Below are 21,042 nucleotides of genomic sequence, written 5' to 3' on the forward strand. Positions count from 1 at the left end.
TGTTTCAGCTGTACTTTTTCATTGGGAGGCAATCTCAATAAGGAATATTGATGATTCGCCACATTTTCTCCCGCTGTTTTTGCTTCATGGTCTTCCTCCATTATTCATTTGCTGCCTGTTTTTAATCTCCAGTGGGCTGACTCAGAATTCATTTTCCATTTGGAGAGTATTCTCCCTATCTGCACTTGTCTGAAGTATTGATTAACTAGGCCCTGGTGGAGAGGAAATTATGTTTGGATTGTATTTTTACACTGTATTTTCACTAATCTACCATGTCTGGAAATTCAAATAAAGATTTGGCTAGTACAAAATGAGATTATGGTTTGAGATACTTTTTTGTGATTTCCTGTGGTTTTCCTAGCAGTTTTCACCTTTAAATTAAATGTGTTAGAATTAACAGGATATGTGTAAAACGGCCAATATACAGTGTGCTGTCTAAAGAACACGTCTGTAGTTAAAAGACTCTGTAGAATAATATAATAGAAAATATTCTTTGGAGCAATTACTAGAATGGAAGCAACTGAATCTTTGTTGACATTTAAAAGCAGTTTCATGCTTATTCTGATGATTGAAATGGGAATGGCACATAGCCATTTGCTTTTTGGATATTGATTTGTTTTTCCCATAGAGAAAAATATAATCTTTGTACATTATGCTATAACAAAATTATAAATTAACCAACCAATATATTTCTAAGCTAAAAGAATTGTCCCTATGACTGATAAATTGTTATCTTTTGTCATAAACAGTAATACATAATAAGACAGCATTTTCCCTTAAAGGAACTGTTCACCCAAAAATAAAAATTCTCTCATCATTTTATGACCCTCATGCATCCCATATTTTAATGATTTTCTTTCTTCTGCTGAACACACACACACACACACACACACACACAAAATAGAAGAATATTTCAGCTCTGTAACTCCATACAATGCAACTGAATGGTGACCAGACCTTTCAAGCTCCAAAAAGCACATAAAGGTAGCATAGAAGTAATCCATATGACTTGAATGTTTTAATATGTCTTCTGAAGTCCTTTATAATTTTATAAATCTCAATTTTCACTTTCACATTCTGAAAGTGAAAGTGGAGATTTACAGTAAAAAAGAATTGACATTTATATCTGTTTCTCAGCCACAACTCTCATATCGCTTCAGAAGACATATTAATACATTCAAGTCATATGGATTACTTCTATGCTACCTTTATGTGCTTTTTGGAGCTTGAAAGGTCTGTTCATTCAATTGCATTGTATGGAGTTACAGAGCTGTAATATTCTTCTCAAAATCTTCATTTATGTTCAGCAGAAGAAAGAAAGTCAAATTCATATGAGATGGCATGAGGGTGAGTAAATGATGAGAGAATTTTCATTTTTGAGTAAAATATAAATTGAAATAGTAAATTATTTAATTGAGACTTTGCTCACTGGTCTAGCTCATATAACTCCTTCCTCCTAATGCTGAACTGAAAGATATTTTTTAGTAATGAACTCTGTTCTTTGTTTGTGATGCATTCACATCAACTTTTTTATTTAAATACAACTCTAAATGTAATTTTTGGTTGTTTTTTGTTTGACTATTTATTTATTTTTTACATACTGTGAGTTCATTAAACTTAATCCCAAGACTGAACAGGTGCAACTCAATAACATGGCAGGTTGGTTTTGAGCATGAAATGTGATTCGGCTATCGATCAGTTTCCTGTAGTTTGAGTTGAGTATATTCATCCAATTTGGTATTTATTAAGTATGACACTGCATTGTTTCAATATGTTTTGCCGAATTGATGACAGCTGGTATCAAGACAAAAATTATCCAAATCCATGTCTTATATTATCCTTGAACCCAGTCTAACTTTGCTTTTCCTAGCCTCCCTCAAAGGCACCGTCATAGTTTTCAATGAATTAAAGCTGTGGATCAAACCTAAGCAGGGTCTGGCATCGCTTGACTCTCCGTCTTTTGGGAGTGGGCTCAGATAACATTGTGAATGAAAACCAGCTTACTGGGGGGTTGGGCACAGGAATATTTACTAAGGCTGTTAAATATGACTGCCATACTGACAGGCTCTCACATACTATCCAGGGAAATAAAACCAGGCCTCACCATCACACAGACTCAAACAGAAACTGATATACGATATTTGGACCCTTGCATACAAAAACAAACCGTGCAATGGTCTTCATGACTTCCATGTGCATATTTGAAACTCTAGTCAACTCAACAAAGGGGGAAGTGCACCTTCAATTTGCCTGTAATTGTTTATGTGTATTTAGGGAGGTTCAAGAGTTGCTTTAATAGAAGTATTTCATGTGTATGTTGATGTATTTTAATATATAGAATAAATGGCCAAAATATATTAAGGAAATGTATCTTTAAAATAGATTTATATAAGTGTGTTTTGAATATATTTTGTTATTTTTGTTTCCTGATAAAAGGTTTGGCATTTTTTTGTAAAATCAAAGGATCCAAAATATAGTTTAAAAATACATTTAACAAAGAATTTAGTTGATTTTTAGCACCGTTTTTACATTTTGTGCATTGCCAACACATTTACACATTGCTTTTATTTATTTATTTATTTGGCAGATGCTGGTGTTTTTCTATAAATCATGCTGTTTATAATCAGTGTTGATTGTAATATGATTACAGTCTAATTACTGTAATCTAATTACATTTAAATTCAAAGGGTAGTGTAACACATAATCATATTACAGTCAATAACGTTTGGCTACGTATGTAACCTCCGTTCCCCGAGGGAGGGAACGACACGTTGTGTCAGAGAAGCGACACTAGGGGTCTCTCTTGAGTGCCGATATTCACCTCTGACCTATTGAAAAGGGCCAATAAGAGTTGGCAGTCAGTATTTGCATACCCCGCCCCCGCATACGGATATTTAAGTGGGGCAAATACGGGAGTTTAGTCAGGATTTTTCTGAGGAGCCGGAAATGGTCCGGCCACAACAGTGGCTCGGTTCAGCGACATGGCGGAGGAAAGACACAACGTGTCGTTCCCTCCCTCGGGGAACGGAGGTTACATACGTAACCAAACGTTCCCCTTCTGTCGCTCTCTCCACGTTGTGTCGGAGAAGCGACACTAGGGGACCCATTCCAATCTTGCCATGTGCTGAACCGTGTACGTGAACTGCCGATACAGAGGCGGGCAGGGATTCATCCAGTGCCACACATTGTCTGTACCTGGCTGCACGTACCCTTCCCCAATGCCCCATACGAACATCGGGATCCTTCTAGTTACCCTGAGAGGGGAACAAGGTGATGTTTGCCAACATGGGAACGGGCCAGCCTGGCTGGGCCTCTTTTCTCTCTATGTTTCTCGCATAGAGCAATCACGGCCGGGGCCCTTACACGCATATAGGGAAGGGGTCTTACCCAGACCCTCGCGGAGACCACACCTGCCCTTTTTCTTGGGGAGGAAAAGTGGTAGACACGTCACACGGCCGTCTTAGGGCTCGTGTGGAAAGTATGGTGCGGTGGTAGATCCAGCCTCGAAAGGGGGGAGTTGCTACAGCATGGCGACCGGGGCAGCTGTAACTGCCTAAGGAAGACACGGGGGTCCGCTCGTAAGGGGACAGAACCGTGGAATTACACACAGGGGGAGTCCCTTTTGAGGCAGGCGGGGGTGATCCTTACCCGATGCGTGCCGTGGTGCCATGCTTGTCTCGGGACTCGAGTCTGGAGCCAGTGCTGTAGTGGTCTCATATGCATCAACCCCAGCGGCGCGACCGCTGCGGAGGACGCCATATGCCCCAGGAGCCTCTGGAAAAGTTTTAGAGGGACCACTGTGCTTGGCTTGAAGGAAGCGAGGCAATCCAGCACCGACTGAGCACGCTCGCTCGTGAGACGTGCTGTCATTGAGACTGAGTCTAACTCCAACCCGAGAAATGAGATGCTCTGAACCGGAGTGAGCTTGCTCTTTTCCCAGTTGACCTGAAGCCCCAAGCGGCTGAGGTGCCGGAGCACCTGGTCTCTGTGTGTGCATAGTAACTCTCGAGAGTGTGCTAAATTAAGCCAGTCGTCGAGGTAGTTGAGAATGCGGATGCCGGCTACTCGTAGTGGGGCAAGAGTAGCCGACCTTCGTGAAGACGCGAGGGGACAGAGACAGGCCGAAGGGGAGGACTTTGTACTGAAACGCCTGGCCGTCGAACGCGAACCGTAAGAAGGGTCGGTGTCATGGCAGAATTGAGACGTGGAAGTACGCGTCCTTCGGGTCTACCGCTGCGAACCAATCTAGATGCTGAACGCCAGCCAGAATATTTCTCTGCGTGAGCATTTTGAACGGGAGTTTTAACAAGGCCCGATTGAAAACTCGCAGGTCCAGGATTGGTCTTAGCCGCCGCCTTTCTTGGGTACAATGAAGTAAGGGCTGTAGAAACCCTTCCTCATTTCGGTTGGAGGGACGGGCTCTACCGCGCCCTTGGCTAAGAGGGTCGCGATTTCCGTGCGCAGGGAACTGGCATGCTCGCCGTGTACTGCGGAAAAGCGGACGCCCCTGAAGGGGAGCGGGAGCCGGGCAAACTGAATTGCGTAACCGAGTCGAAGGGTCCGGTGCAGCCAGCGTGATGCGTTGGGAAGCGAAAACCATGCTTCCCAGCTCTGCGCTAGGGGCACCATAGGGACGAGTATTTTGGACGTACCCGGCGGGGCCTCGCAGCGAGGCGGAACAGGTAATGCAGCGTCAGGCGGCTTCGTTGCGGCCTGAGGATGGGGTGCTGAGAATAGACTCAAAGCACTTACCTTGCTCCGCGCACCCGGCAGGGGGTGGGTTCGTGACTGAGGAGGAGGTCTGCTGGCGTCCTTTGGACTCGTCTGAACCGGCCGGCCGGGGGGCAGTCGTAGGCAGGTGGAAGGCGGGATCGCCGCGTCCGGTGTACCGGGACTGTCGTAATCTGAAAGCAGATTGCCGTGAGAACGGCATTTGTGGGCCAGGTGACACAGAGGCAAAGGAAATAGCTCTTTTATTGAGAATGTGGGTACCACAGCCCCCGTCAGGGGGTGTGGCAAATGAAAAAACAAAGGATTCTCCTCCCGGCCCTCCACCGGGGAACGGAGCGGTCTTACCACCTCCGGAGCTAACGTCTTGGGCTCTGGGTCGGCTGTCTCAGGAACGCTTGGGAGCCTTCCGGGTCCTAGAGGGGGTTCGTGAGACAGGGGGCGTGCGCCGCCTGTGGGGTGCTCGACGCTGGGGCTGAGAGCGGGGCCGGGTTGAGGCGGAGCAGGAGCCGGTTTCTTCGCAGGGGGACGCCCTCGGCGGGCAGACGGGGCAGGGCCCGTAGCGGCAGGTCTGCGGCGGGGCATGATATGGGAGATGGCCTCCATCTGCTTCTTCACCGCGGAGAACTGTTGGGCGAAGTCCTCGACGGTGTCGCCGAAAAGGCCAATCTGGGAGACAGGTGCGTCCAGGAAGCGGATCTTGTCGGCCTCACGCATCTAGACCAGATTGAGCCAAAGATGGCGTTCCTGGACCACTAGGGTGTCCATCGTCTGTCCGAGTGCCTGCGCTGTGGCCTTCGTCGCTCTCAGGGCGAGGTCGGTCGCTGAGCGCAGTTCCTGCAGCACATCAGGATCAGGTCAACCCCTGTGCATGCTTCTGAGAGCTTTGGCCTGGTGGACTTGCAGGAGGGCCATCGCATGCAGGGCGGAGGCAGCGTGTCCAGCCGCACTGTAGGCTCTCGCGTTGAGCGAGGATGTTGTCCTACAGGGCTTGGATGGGAGTACGGGGCGACCATGCCATGAGGTAGGGCTACCGGGGCATAGATGGTGCGCAACTGCCCTATCGACCTGGGGAATCGCCTCATATCCGTGGCGCTCTCCGCCGTCGAGGGTGGAGAGAGTGGAGCGGGTGGCACCTAGACGAGCGGAGAGCGGGGCTCTCCACGTAGACGTCAGCTCATCATGCACCTCCGGGAAAAACGGGACCAGGGGGATGCGAGGCCGCGAACGGCGCGCTGCCCCCAGGAACCAATCATCCAACCGCGAAGGCTGTGGGGAGGACGGAGGGTTCCAATCCAACCCCACGCTCACAGCGGCCCGGGAAAGCATGTCGGACATCTGAGCGTCGGCCTCAGCCTGGGCCTGCTGGCCCGAAGGCGGCAGTCCAGGGGAGTCCTCGGCATCAGACACCGCACTCTCCGATGCAGCGGCGAGCTCATCTGCTTCAGACTTGGGAGGATAGACAGCCAGGCCGTGAGGCGAGCTGCTATCGCCGTGAGCATGGATGGGGACCAGCGAGCGTGGCGGGGAACGGAAGGTTCGTGGGGGGCTACCCGGCGAAACCGTACCCGCTGCCGCCCCCAAATCGCCCCCAGCGCCAACCGCATCGTCCTCAATCCCGTGGGAAGAAGGAGCAATGCGGGGTGCGGCTGGGGTGGCTTGCTTTCTGTTGAAAGCAAGCCGCGACCGCAACGTGGTCATGGTCATGTTCTCGCAGTGAGAACATGAACCATCCACAAACGCCGCCTCGGTGTGATCGCGGCCCAAACACACGAGACAGCGCCTGTGGCCGTCTGAAGCAGAGAGGCTTCTACCGCATCCAGGAACGACACAGGGGCGGAAGGGCATCTTGAAAAAGACGCTTCCTCAAAAGGACGTTCAACGCCTCTGTGTTTGCTCTTTTAGAGAAATTACTCTTTTAGGGAAATTACTCTTTTAGTACACAGTGTGTGTGTGTGTGTGTCTGCGCTGTCGAAGCGCTCGGGGGCAACAATGCAAGCCGTGCAATGAGAAGAGAAAGCCGCTGTTGTGCGCCGTCAAGATCCAACAGCATGCAGATCGTCAGAGGAAACAGGAATGTTTTAATGGCGTGTAACTCGCAGCAAACTGCAGACAGACCATCGGCTCCGAAGAAATTTTCTGACTAAACTTCCGTATTTGCCCCACTTAAATACCCGTATGCGGGGGCGGGGTATGCAAATACTGACTGCCAACTCTCATTGGCCCTTTTCAATAGGTCAGAGGTGAATCTCGGCGCTCAAGAGAGACCCCTAGTGTCGCTTCTCCGACACAACGTGGAGAGAGCGACAGAAGGGGAACTTTCAATTAAGGAAATAAATTAGTGCATAGTACATTACTTGGGTTACACATATTTCTAAAATATTATTATTTATGTATAACACTTTTAAAATATGAACGCAGTTATTCATTTGTATACTTCTGTTTGTGTTTCTGTGACAGCTGAAGTTTGTGTGACAAAAAAACAAGAAGGAAATATAGATATTTTGAATTAGTTGAGTGGAAAAACTAAAAATGTCTGTCAAAAGTGTGTAGAAAGTAACTTAAAAGTAAAGATTAGTAATAAATAAATAAATAAATAAATCAGTAAGTAATCAGATTGCAATTTGGTGAAGTAATTCATAATTTTGCAGAGGATACTTTTTTGAAGAATTTAGACGCTAAAGCAACATACAGTGCATTATAGCTGTACAATATATCAGTATGTGTGCCCCTCGGGAATCAAATCCATGACCTTTGTGTTGCTAATTTTCTTGCCCTTGAAGTACATTTTGTAATATTTTTATTTTAAGGGTTTAAACCAAATATATTGTCAATTTGGACAATACATTTCTTTCAATAGTGCTGTTTACAACACACAGTACATTTAAAATTACAAACGTATTTTGGCAAGAAAATCTATACATTTTTGCCATATGTGAAGTCAGACTATCATTGATACTAAGGCTGCCAGTGAACTTTGGAAGGACGCGCATCTGGTTTAATCTTCCCCCAAAAAACCTGAAATCTGATCTTCTTTCAAAGGTTGAGAGCATGGCAAAATAAATACCCAGTCTGATTCCTGTCAGTTCCAACATTGTCTCCCCTTTGCACGTAATACCTGTAGTTGAGTCATTAGATGATAATTTACATCTGAGTAAATATTTCTGGGTCACCGCTTTCCCTTGTGCCAACAGTTTGAACTAATTAATAATATGTCAGACACTTGGCTGTATGGCCAGATCTCGTTCCATTAGGCCTAATATTAATTCACAGAATGGCTACAGCCTTAATGGAAGCCCTTGTCTTTAGTGCCAGAGGCTGACTCAAAGGCAGTGCCAAGGCGTTGTGACAAGCACAATAAATAAAACCTTGTAAGTGCTTCATAAAAATCACTTATCCTCATTTTGCGGTGGGCCAAGGTATGCTGGAGGCCAACCAGCAAACATTTGGTCAGCAGGAAATTGCTCAAATCTGTATGTAATATTCAGATCAAAGTGATGGTGAATCAAGAGAGTAATGGAAGAATGTATCCCACACATTGCTCTCAGATAAGGGTTGTCTTTTGGAGAGGGATGCATGCTGCTCCCTGTCATTCAAGCTGTTTAGAACAAGAGTAAAAGTTTAATTGGAAAAATATAACTATTTTTTTTTTCAATCTTAGTCTCTTCAATGCTAGTTAAGGAACATTTTGCCCCTGCTACATATTTTTCTTCATCAGAGAAATGGGAAACAAACCCACTGGCTGCCACTGGAACATAATCAAATTGTCAGCCGACGTTAGGTTTGCTTTATATTTGATACATGTTGCGCAAATGTCAACAAGCAATACATATGTATGAGGTGGGGGGCTGCCAACATAACAAGTTAGACACAGCATATGAAACAAAGAGTGGTTTTAATGTCTAAGAGCTGAATGACTAAATTGAAAGGCGAGGTGTTTATAATGTGATTTGCTGTGGCTATTATTATTGCTAATATTATTATGAAATATGATGGCAGAATTACAATAACACGTATGTAATAAGCAGTACCATAAATTTTGATAAAATGTTGTGCAAGGTAGACATCTAGTGGTCTTTTATCATGTGTTAACCTAGCTTGACTCGAATGTGAGATGAAATGAGGTAAATCAGACGATTTAATGCAAAACTCGTTGTTGCATAAATTATATTTTAAAATAAATTTAAAATAGGCTGTAATTGCATACGTAAGAAGAAAATATGCTAGGTACATTGGAGCCACCAAAAAAAAAAAAAAACGCTAAACTTAATCCCGGTTCAGTTACATCAATAATTGCATATCTAAACGCAAGCTTTTATCGCAAGCAAACAACTAACAGCCGTTTTAATACTTCACACTTGTGTTACAGTCTTCATTTACAGGGTTGTGGAAAAAAGTTCCCTTCCGCGACCTCCAGCAGAAAAAAGCACATTCAAAGCAGGATGAATCTCTGGAGATTTCACTTCTCTTTCTCTCTGAAAGTCACATTTGTTTAAAAGCGCCTCATACAATGAGGGTTATATTCTGGAGTATTGCAAGCGCGTTCCTGTTCAACTTCATTTTCGGTCAACGACATCGAAGGTATGTAAAAAATGGCTCAAAACATTTCAATAACCACGTTTCTCAGTAACCTAACGTATTCGAAAAATGTAGCGTCTAATTCTCACTGTCTACATCAGTTTGTTGTTTTTAAGAAGTGCTGAGGGATAAAATCCTGTTGCAGATTCGCATATAGCTATAACTGTGGTTGAAAACATGTTACATTACAGTACCCATGTTGTAGGCTATACATTGTATGTTAATATCATTAATAACAATGTGTGTGCAGTGTAACGTAAGTACATATTAAGTAGGCTGTAGTTAATTAATATTGCTCGGTACTTAACTCACTGTTTATAGGCTATAATACATGAGCAATGTAATGTGACGTGTGAGTTGTCCTTAAGATGAATAACAACATGTCCTTTCGCCACTTAAATATCACTTTTTTTTGCCCCCCCCCCCCCCATTATAGACCAGTTTTCACATGTGGCGGGAACTTTACTGGAGACACAGGATTGATTGGGAGTCAGGGGTATCCTGGTGTCTACCCACCTAACAGCAAATGTGTGTGGAGAATTACAGTAAGGGAAAGATGTATGGGAGATCTCAGTCTTTGATGCATGTCTTTTCTGTTAAAGATAATATAAAGATAAGATAAACATAAAAGTAATAGCACACCTCTCCACAACAAGCTACATGACTTAAGGTATCATTCACATCCATAGCACAAACATGTCAGATCAGTTTTATGCCTTAGCAAAAACCTCTAATGAATTAGAAATGTGTTTTTATTGTCCATTTCCTGATCATGACTCTTAATTGAAGAACCATCCATAGTGACATTCATGCTAATACATTTTCCATTCTTAACTCCTCTGAATCACCCAAATGTCTTCAGGTTCCTCAGGGGCGAGTGGTTTCCCTCTTGTTCCGAGCCCTGGATCTTGAGAATGATGGTCTTTGCAGGTATGACTTTGTTGACATATACGATGGCCACATCAATGGGCAGCGTCTCGGCCGCTTTTGCGGTACCACCAGACCCGGAGCTCTGGTCACCAATGGAAACAAGATGCAAGTGGTCATGGTGTCAGATGCCAACACAGCTGGGAGTGGTTTCCTTGCTATATACTCTGCAAATCGCCCAAATGAAAGAGGTAAAGAGACTACCAACTCATTACCATCCAAATTTAGAAAGTTGCCCTTCCCTGTTATTTAAATGCAGTTGGAGTGTGGTTTGTTTTGGTCATCAGGCTGTTGGAATCTTCTCTCATTTTTTGACAAATGTAGACCTTTAAAATGGGATGCAACATATGTTTACTGCATTTTAAGTGCATGACATACGTAATACATAATATATGCATTGCATATTACAATACCTTATTAAAGGAGAATTGTGTAATTTCTGTGCCACATTGAAAACAAAAATTCACATCACTTAAGAACAGCACTGTTGACCACTGTGTTTCAAATAAATCTATGTGTGTTTCCATGCCATTACAGTAATATTTAATGGTTGTCAATGACAGGGGACCGGTATTGTGGGGGTCTTTTGGAAAAACCCTCCGGGACGATAAAGAGCCCTAACTGGCCAGATAGGGACTACCCTGCAGGAGTAACATGTTCCTGGCATATTGTTGCCCCTCCAGACCAGGTGACTGAACACAAAAGACAATTTATCTTTTTTCTGTGCCTTTCAATGTATGTTTTATTGCAACAAGATTGATGTGTGACTTCTGATGGATCACTGGCAGCACATCAACAGATTAAAGTTAACATGAAACTGTCCATGAAACTGATTTTCTTTCCGTAATGTGATTTTTTTGAATGATTCCGTAATTTATTTGATTGTGAAAAGTTGTCACGTGTCATGTGTCATATGACATATGGCTGGAGGGGAGGGGTTGAAAAATTAGAGGGCATGGTAATGTCAGCTGAAAAGGAAAATCGTTTCAGAGGCGGAGCAAGTTGTTACATTTTATTGAAAGATTACCAAGACAAGCATTTGTGTAGTTGACATGAAATTCTTTTTTCCCCAGGTTAGGATATGCTCAACTCCGACAACATTTGCTTATTGTTTTATAATTATTATCCATGCAGCTTTTATTAATTGAGAAACTACATGGAAGATTTGTATTTTAAATTTAAAACGTGTTTTTTTTTGCAGGTCAAAAAATTTTTGACAAGTTACAGTACACATTTATATAAATTAGAATCCAAATCTTTATGTTGATCCTACAGCATAGCCTCTAGAGCTCCTGACCCGAAACCTGACCCATTCCCATGTGATCCGACATGAACGATACCGTCAGATTTGAACAATTTAAGCTCAGATGGGCCAAATGATGGGTCCCGTAAGAAAAAAAAGGCCCTATCAAAATATTTAGAAGTACTGTCATGACCAACACAAAATTGGTATTGTTTATAAAGCTTAGAAGCTCTACTTTTCAATGCATATAGGCAGTGTTCTGTTTTGATGATTTAGAAATAATTTCTTAGAGCACATATTATTGTAAAAACATATTTATGAAAACACATACATATCAAATAGCCATGTGTCATATGTCGTTTGAAAGCTCTCAAAGAGTAGAATACAACCAGCCCATTTGTTTTACTCACAGGCCAAAAAAATCTAGGGCGTAATAGCTAAGTATATGTCATTGACATACATGTCACATGTAAACAGGCGTTGCTTATATGCCATGTTTTCGCTTATAAAAAAAAACTAAAAATAAACAGAACACAAATTATCACTGTTTTTTGGTTCTACCTTATCCACACCCTGAATAAGATTTGCTCAACGAGGAGGAAAACATTTGAGACACTTGTACAAACTATTTCGGTTCACTTCCTGGACAAGTTGACTGACAGTTTTATCATGTATTTGTCACGATTCTGTCACAACAGTCCTCTTTGTTTATAGTTTGACACCTGTGTCTTGTCTTTTATGCTGTGTGTGAGCACAAGTTATGTTGGCCTGTTTATTTTTTCATTCATTACAAATTCAAACCTGACCCAAACCTGAAGTCACGCTTGAAAAACTGACCTGAAGTCCCTGTTGGGGTGTGTCAGAAGTTTCAGGTTGGGCACAAAGAAATTCTTACTTAATTCAGACAATAAAGCAACAAAACATTTAATGCTGATCAAACGAAAATTCAACAATAATAATATTCAACGATCAACCACAACACCATTCTATATCCCTCTTCTGCAACGCCACCTACAGACAAGTAGAGGAAACACAAACTGCAAAACACGAACACAACACAGATATGTGCAAAAGCACGTAAGAATATATTATAAACATATTTTGGAGTACTTTAACACTCCGCAATGAAGTGAAACCCCATCAAATTAATTAAAAACTACTTGCTTGACCAACAGGAAATGGTTGTTGTTTCAAAGTGTAGAAGGTGGACTTTACAGTGCATATAGACTATATAACCAACTCTTAACATGTGCATTTAATGAGCTGACAAATTAGAAGTGTTCAGTTTTCATAATTTATGAAAAAATATTATTGTTTGTATAAGCATAAATCGGCTTTTACCTCAAATACCTATTTCTAATTGATGCAATCTGTAAAAAAATAAATAAAAAAATAATAAAATGATTTTTTAGATTACTTGAATAATTTTTTACAGTGTAAGACAGCTTGCTTATAATTACACGAGTTTCAAATGATCATACATCTGCTGTGAAAGAAAATAAAACAGTAAAAATCTGTCAATGTTATCTCTGTTCACTAAATATTATTTTAAGATTGTAATAACTGTCCTCTTCTCAGATCATTGAGCTGAAGTTTGAGAAGTTTGATGTGGAAAGGGACAGTTTCTGCCGCTATGACCATGTGGCGGTGTTTAATGGGGCAGAAATGAAAGAGTCACGGAAGATCGGCAAGTTCTGCGGAGACAGCCCACCCGTGTAAGACCCTCAGATCAACACAGATGCTTCAATGCACCATTTACCACCCGCTCATAGTTGTTTATCCATTTATTTACATTTAGAACTTGTTTGGGAGTGTAATAGGTGTACATATAATCTCAAGGCAGTTTAATCTTAATTGTTTACTCATAAACCAGTTTATGATTATAGGCAGACTTTATGTCTACATAGTCAGGATAATTAAACATTATTTTAGAAAGGTATTTTTAAGGTATCTGCCAAATTTTGTCTTTTAGGCCAGTATATTCTGATGGCAGTCACCTATTGGTCATGTTTCTGTCTGATCTGAGTCTAACTGCGGATGGATTCATCGGCCATTACCGGTTTAAATCCAAGAGCCTGACAACAGCCAGTGCCCCTCTCACCCCCATCAGCACCATCCCACCCACCACACAGCCTGTAGGTGAGTCCACAGCCCACTCTCCAGACGGTTTCATTTCAAATGAAAAATGCAAGTAGCAGCGCATTGTTAAACTGCTGTACATTATGTGAATATATGCATACTGTAGGTAATGACGTTGGAATGTATGAAGATTTATTATGTTTAGTTCATATGGAATGCATTAGGCCGGTCACATGGGATGACTAATGCACTCCCATTCTGTTGCTAAAGTGCTTTAACAGAAATAAATATATGTGACTTGTAGTGTGTTTTTACTCTATTTTAGTGCATTATTTTGAAGACCACTATAGTTGGTCATCACTTTATCATACTGCATTAAAATCGATCTTTGCACTCTCTTTTTCAAAAAGCGCTTACATATTCAGATGATCTTTGCAAGCAGAAATGCAAACGAACTGGAACAATTGAAAGACATTTCTGCTCCAGCAACTTTGGTAAGTTGGTGTCATTTGATTTGAATGTGTTTTCTATTCTATATTCCTGCTCCTAGCATCAGTGCTCAACACATTTTTTTTTTTTTTTTACATATTTAGGGCTTTTACAAAGGTGTTAAACAAATGACTTGTTTAGTCTAGAAATGAAGTCTCAGATTATTAACAAAAATGCAGTGTCATTGTAAATACATCTTTTTAACAACGTTCACTCAACATGAATAAAACAATTACCTTTAAATGATCATATTTACTTTCTTAATATACATTCCTGGTCTTATGCACAATTTATCAGGGCACATCATTCCAAAGAAAAAAGTGTTTTATCTTCGTAATTTTTCATAAAAATTTAATAACTTGCTTCACCTCTGCAATGACTTACATTTTTGGCTGATTAGTTCATAAATAATGTAAAAGAAATAGCCAAATAGCTCTTTTAGGCTACTGTTCTATGTAATGCCACCTTTTGACATTTTTGCCAATAGTTAACACAGTAATTTAATGTTGCTTAATGTGCTACAGGTTTTTTATGTATTTGACAAATTGGCATTACCATTAGGATAAGTCAAGATGCTCTACAGTCAAAACCTTTTTTTTTTTTTTTTTTTTTACACATTTAGGGCTTTTACAAAAGTGTTAAACAAATTTTACAAAGGTGTTAAACATGTGTGACAGGGCGGAGGGCGGGGCTAGGTCATGATTACACACACCCGGTCCCTTATCAAGCTAATTAAGCCTCCGAGAGGGATAAAGACCGATTGCGGAAGGTGGTGCGATGAGAGAGAGATAGTTTACGGACATGTCCGTCATGTGTGTGTGTTTGTCTTTTGTTTAAGTTAATCATTAAAATGTTGTTTATATCACCAGGCTGGTTCTCGCCTCCTCCTTTCCATTGAACTGCTTTACAATGTGCTCTTTCTGAAGGGCAATAGTTTTCCCCAATTGATAATTGCAAACTCACATTCATGTCTGACTCCATTCTGGTATTTATACTTTTCACAAGCCAACTAATTTCTGATGAATAAAAGTTCCCCTTCACATGTTTCAATAAGTCACATTATAGAAGTAAAATGGGTTGTGAATGAAGCCATTAACAATAAATATAGAGCTTAAAGGAATAGTTAATGTGAAAATGTAAATTCTCTCATAATTTTCTTACCCTCATGCCATCCCAATCTCTTGTGACTTTATATTTTCTGCTGAACAGAAATGAGGATATTTTGATGGAGATATGAGCCGTTTTTGTCCATACATTCAATCAATGGGGTCCAAAACTTTTAAAACAGACCAAAATTTAGGTCCTAATTTACTTTAATTTAATTCACAAGTCACACTGAATTGCTTCGACGAGCAGTGTTCGATTCAGTGTTCGATTCACATGCCAAACGACACGTCCCGTTTTAAAAAATACCCAATAGGATTTAGTTTAAAGCTACACTCACTCACTCACTCACTCACTCACTCACTCACTCACTCACTCACTCACACACCTTTCACCATGCTGTTCATATCAGAGTCGCTTACTGGGGAAACTTGAGAAGGCAAACCATACATTTTCTTTTTTAAATGTACGTGCATAAATGAATCCTTTAACAGCAATATTCAATAAGAAAATAAGAATTGACTATTGTTGAATTCATGGTGACTTTAAATTAGGCCTGGACCATATGGCTATATACGTTGTGGCAATATATATCACTTTCTATCAAAATGTGGAAGCTATATCGTCATATATATATAATTATCACCAAAATATTTCAAGAAAATTGTTATCGCAATAATGTTTTGCTTATACTGGCCCCATCACATGGTTATTTGATATTTGAACCCTTTTTGTTGATTTTCCAGAAAGAAAAAAAATACGAACTATAATGTGATAAAAAATGACTCATACTGTGATATAGAATTTTGGTCATATCGCCCACCACTTGTGTAAATCTGCGGTCTCATTGGCACGTTCATGAGAGAAGCTTGTTTACACAATTCCTTGGTTTAAATGAACCGTGGTCGCCGTGATGATAAACAATAGAAAATGAAAATGCTTAATGTACAATCGTATCTCTTCAGAAGACGTGGAATTAAAATGGATTACCTTTATGCTGCTTTTATGTCCTTTTTGGAGTTTGGAAGTTTCTGACCTCATTGACTTTGTATGGACAAAAAACAAACTAAGAAAAAAAAATCATACATCCTTCAAATATCTTCATTTGTGTTCTGCAGAAGAAAGCTGGGATGGCACAAGGGTGAGTAAATAATGAGAGAATTGTATTTTTTTGTTTTTGTTCTTATACATTCAAAAATAAAGGAATATATATAAATCAAAATGTAATTATGTGCATGTCCAGAAAAGTGATGCAAACCTAATAAGCCAACAGAAATAATGCTTGGTTGGTTTTGAAAGTTAACTAAACCTCTCCGCCACTGTTTTTATAATGCTTAGAGATGGAAAATGTGCTCTGGACAATACTGAGACTCAGCACTTTTTTTTAATTGCAATGGCCATAAAGCTGCTGAGTGCAGTAAAATTGACAGCATGCATAGCAAAACTATATGTACTTTATACATTGCCATGTAAACAATATATGCATTTGTTCAAAGAAGAAACCATGATTAAGTGAATACACACAAGTCTTTTTTTCACAGTGTTTACCGCCACTCTTATCTCAGCGGCCATGAGGGACCAGAGCATCCTTGCTACCTTCTCCATCATGCATCTTTATAAGGAAGGAAGTTTAGCCATCCAACAGGCCGGGAAAACCATGAGCACCAAAGTCCTGGTCCTCTGTAAAAAATGTCCTCTGGTCAGAAGAGGTGAGCATTCTTACACAAACAGATTTTGCCAATGATTCTGTGACAGGCTGATGGGTAAATTATAGCTTTCTCTGCATATTAAGATGGAATAGGAGAAAGTATTTTAACATAAAATACAACATATTCACCTTTAATCATGCTAATTGAAACCATTCTCCGATAACACACTGTTAGTCATGCAGATGTTTAGAGGTGATTTAGCTGGACTTTGAAAGGTAAAAGTTAGCAAATTTAGAGCCTCACCAAGGTCCTTTGGCACCATTTGTAGTGTTGAGATATTTCAGGCAGGAAATGCCATTTTCAGTGTCACGGTGTGTAACTTAAAGCTCACTCAGGAGAAGGTCTCCATTGGTTTGCTCGACTCATAGGCAGCTAGAATAATAATTCTTTTTTACCACATGGATGGTATGTGACTTTACTGTGCCACGCTTTACCTCACCTCACTTAGTGTAGAAATATTAAGCCACTGCTTGGAAACTCTGAGAAGCGAATATTTTGCTTGGAAGTATATTTCTAGAAATGTGCCATAGAAGAATTTGCTTTTGGAGGGGTTTTTAGAGGCAGTTCAGAGGAACCATTTACCATGCATTATTTGCTGTGGAATTTTCATTGTTAGAACAACAAAAAGCAAGGGGGAAAAAGTAGAGATTTTTTGGTTTTGCTTGCATTATATTATACATTACTTGTTTTATTTAGCATATTGTTTAGAATTTCTTTTCCACCTGGTCTCATAGAATCATGTTACTATACCTACATTTTAGAAAATTATTTTAATGTGGCTCGTTGTATGCATCACATCACTTTCCTGGTGACAAGAACACCAGATGTGCTGCAACAACAATGACTTCTATTCACTTTCACACAAAAGTATAATGACAGATTATTCCTGTTATTCAGTACACTATTATTCAGATTACTCTTTTCACTCTGTTCCTCACATGACATCTAAACACTTTTATTATAGCTTGTGAAGTTGCAAAATTTTTACAATTGCGTTTTTACGTTTGCGTTGCATAATCAACAAACATTTGCAAGCTCGTTCGAGTATGATCAAATTGTGCAGTAACAACTGATAGAGTGGTATACTTGCAATGCGAAAGACTGGAGAGCGAGTCCAGAAGAGCACATGAGATGACACGTGAGGAGGCCTGCAAGAAAAGCAATTCTAAATATTTATAACTACAGTCTTGACCAACACAAAATAGCTATTGATTGAAAGCTGAGAAGCGTTACTTTCTAATGCATGCTGGCATTATTACCTGATATCTGCAGACAAATAAGAAGTGATTTACACATTTATAAAAGAAATTGCACTGTACATATTTCAATCAGTAAAAACATCAAACTGATCAAATTCCCATGTGTCATATGTTGTCAAAGAGTAGGATAAAACCAATCTATTTGTTTTACTCACAGACAAAAGATAGAGAGTAATAGCTAAGTATATTTCTTTGACAATTACATTGGTGTTGCTTATATGCTGTGTTTTTGCTTATAACATCATGAAAAATAAAAAATAAATGGAACATAAAATATCACATATCATTACTTAGAGGAGATGATTATCTTTCAAACGAGCCCACACACAAGGTGATGGCGCCAAGTAAATTACACAAACTGAATGATGCAGGATTTTTGGCTCAATTCTTTTTTTTTTTCCCCTGCAGTTTCTTATGCTGACAGTCTCAGAATGTATCATAATCTACATCTTTAACAAATTTGAAAAGTTTTCTTTACAATGATACCAAACATTTCACCCTCCTTTTTTGAGTTATAAGCCTTTAATTTTAGGCATGCCACTGAAACAGGAAATCTTTCAAAACTCCTTCAGAGCTTAAAGGGTTAAACACTATAAGTAAGGTTTAGGTTTAAGGTTTAAGGTTGGGAGGTCATTTTGTTGATTTAAAACTTAATAGAGGCTTAAAAACCTCATCTGTTCGGGAGAAAATTTGATTTCGCTTTCAGCACCATACAGTGGACATTTAACCTGGGAACTGCTGCGATTCTTGCATTTTGAAAAAATTTTGCCAAAATGTAATTTTCATGAGATCAGACAGTTCCTTTTCCTGTAAACTCACTTAGCACTTTATTAGGAAGACATGTATACGTGAATTATTTGTGCAATTATCTAGTCAGCCAATCGCTGGCAGCAGTGCGATGCATAAAATCAAGCAAATACGGGTTAGGAGCTTCAGTTAATATTCACATCAACCATCAGAATGGGGAAAAAATGTGATCTCAGTGATTTCGACCATGGCATGATTGCTGGTGCCAGATGGGCTGGTTTGAGTATTTCTGTAACTGCTGATCTCCTGGAATTTTCACACACAACAGTCTCTGGAGTTTACTCAGAATGGTGCTAAAAACAAAAAACATCCAGAGAGCAGCAGTTCTGAGGATAGAAATGCCTTGTTGATGAGAGAGGTCAACGGAGAATGGCCAGACTAGTTCTAGCTGACAGAAAGTCTACAGTAACTCAGATAACCACTCTGTACAATTGTAGTGAGCAGAATAGAATTTCAGAATGCACAGCACATCGAAACTTGAGGCGGATGGGCTACAGCAGCAGAAGACCACGTCAGGCACTTTATTAGGACCGTAGTGTTCCATAAAAAGTGGTCAGTGAGTGTATTTTTTATGTACTTCTAGCAACAGATTTCCTGTTTGTTTTGGTTCCTCAGGGCTGAACTACATTGTCATGGGACAGACAGATGAACAGGGACGAGGTATCGTTTCCCCCCATAACTTTGTGATGGCCTTCAAAACCAAGAAGAAATCGGACCTGGGACTGTTGAAAAATATACACTGCTAAAGTGCACAGGGCATCTCTAGCATTAACTTCCTTTGTGTCTGGATACGCCAAACTATATTTCCATCTTCATTTTGACATTGATCAAATAACAGTGATTTATGGTAATTTTGAGAAAATATGTGTTTCTGGGGGGTTACTTTCTTTTGAATTTTGTTATCACATAATACTTAGCTTTATATGCTTGATGTGATCATAAGCACAAAGAGGATACAAACAGTAACTATAATTTTACCTGATTAGCTAGTTTTAGCCAGCGTGACACATTTTATAAAAGAACCCAAAACAAATGAGGACTCTTAATATCTCAACTGCTTCTCCTGCCCGGTCTCATCACAAGTCGTAATAATAGTACGAGATGGCAAAATCATAAGAAATCGTACAAGTTGGCTTGTACAAAAACTTTTTCTCCTAAATAGAAAAATAAACAAATGAACTATGTTATTACGATTTATCCCACCTAAAGTTTAACCCCAAACCTAAACCTAAGCTTAATTTTTATATATAGAAAGATAAACATCAGGGTTTGGAGACATGTGAAGTGATGTTTCTCTAGAAGTTTCTTCTTCTGTTTGTGCACTGTTAATATCTTGTAATATTATTTATTTTTCATCATATGTTCGTCAACAGTATGTTTGAATTAAAATGGTTTAATTATTGCCATGATGCATCTTTTGCGTCTCGTGTTCATTATTATTGATGAAATATCATTTTGCCAATAATTCCAAGATTAACACTGGTTTTGCATAAATATACAGTATATGAAATGAGTAACCAGATTTGTCACAGATGTATCATTTCTTAAAACCAATTGGCTAATTAAAATTTGATACTTGTGTTGTTTGATTTGAAATACTGTTTGTTGATTGGTTGGTTTCTATGGGAGTAAAAGTCATACCTTTTCATATGAGCCAAATCGTACGATACCTTAAGATTTCACTGGAACGAATTATTAAGAGTTGCCATGGAACTAACTGTACTGTATGTTGGCTTCTCCCAGACATAAATGAGAATAAATGGAGAGCAAATTGAGACTTTTGCTTCTCAGTTTTTCTCCTCAGAAATAAACCATAGTAATCTCATGAGTTTCAAAAGAGATCTCAACAAGAGACCTCAGATTTGCTAAGAAACCAAAGTCTTCAATCAAAAGTCAGAGATTTGGATATAAACTTTTTAAACATTTAAAGGAACATATTTATCATTTGTCTTCCAAAACCAAAATATCTGGATTATGCTATCCACATTAATCTAATAGTTATTTTAATCTAATATACAGTAATTTTACTGTATGTCAACAGTTGTCTCATTTGTGTCTATTTTAATTTCTCCTAAGGAATGTTTTGGAGACTAAGTTGATACATAATAAAACATAACTT

General features: G+C 39.9%; 1 protein-coding gene across 1 annotated transcript; it reads left to right on the forward strand.

Annotated features, from left to right (window-relative positions):
* The first annotated feature begins 9,124 nt into the window (after positions 1-9,124).
* pcolce2a (procollagen C-endopeptidase enhancer 2a) lies at positions 9,125-20,283 on the forward strand. Its single transcript, XM_052134679.1, has 9 exons — positions 9,125-9,309; positions 9,743-9,851; positions 10,169-10,424; positions 10,797-10,921; positions 13,055-13,191; positions 13,449-13,615; positions 13,966-14,049; positions 16,690-16,857; positions 19,539-20,283. The coding sequence occupies exons 1-9, from the start codon at positions 9,239-9,241 to the stop codon at positions 19,667-19,669; spliced, it is 1,248 nt and encodes a 415-aa protein (XP_051990639.1). The 5' UTR covers positions 9,125-9,238; the 3' UTR covers positions 19,670-20,283.
* Positions 20,284-21,042: the final 759 nt, after the last annotated feature.

Source organism: Xyrauchen texanus, chromosome 9 (assembly GCF_025860055.1).
Source record: "Xyrauchen texanus isolate HMW12.3.18 chromosome 9, RBS_HiC_50CHRs, whole genome shotgun sequence".
In the NCBI taxonomy this organism is placed as follows: domain Eukaryota; kingdom Metazoa; phylum Chordata; class Actinopteri; order Cypriniformes; family Catostomidae; genus Xyrauchen; species Xyrauchen texanus.

Bases quoted from the DNA above. Each gene is read 5' to 3' on its own strand.
- pcolce2a (XM_052134679.1), top strand. From the start codon at position 9,239: ATGAGGGTTATATTCTGGAGTATTGCAAGCGCGTTCCTGTTCAACTTC. The intron at 10,425-10,796 runs GTAAAGAGACTA...TGTCAATGACAG, and splicing joins AAATCGCCCAAATGAAAGAG to GGGACCGGTATTGTGGGGGT. The intron at 16,858-19,538 runs GTGAGCATTCTT...TTGGTTCCTCAG, and splicing joins ATGTCCTCTGGTCAGAAGAG to GGCTGAACTACATTGTCATG.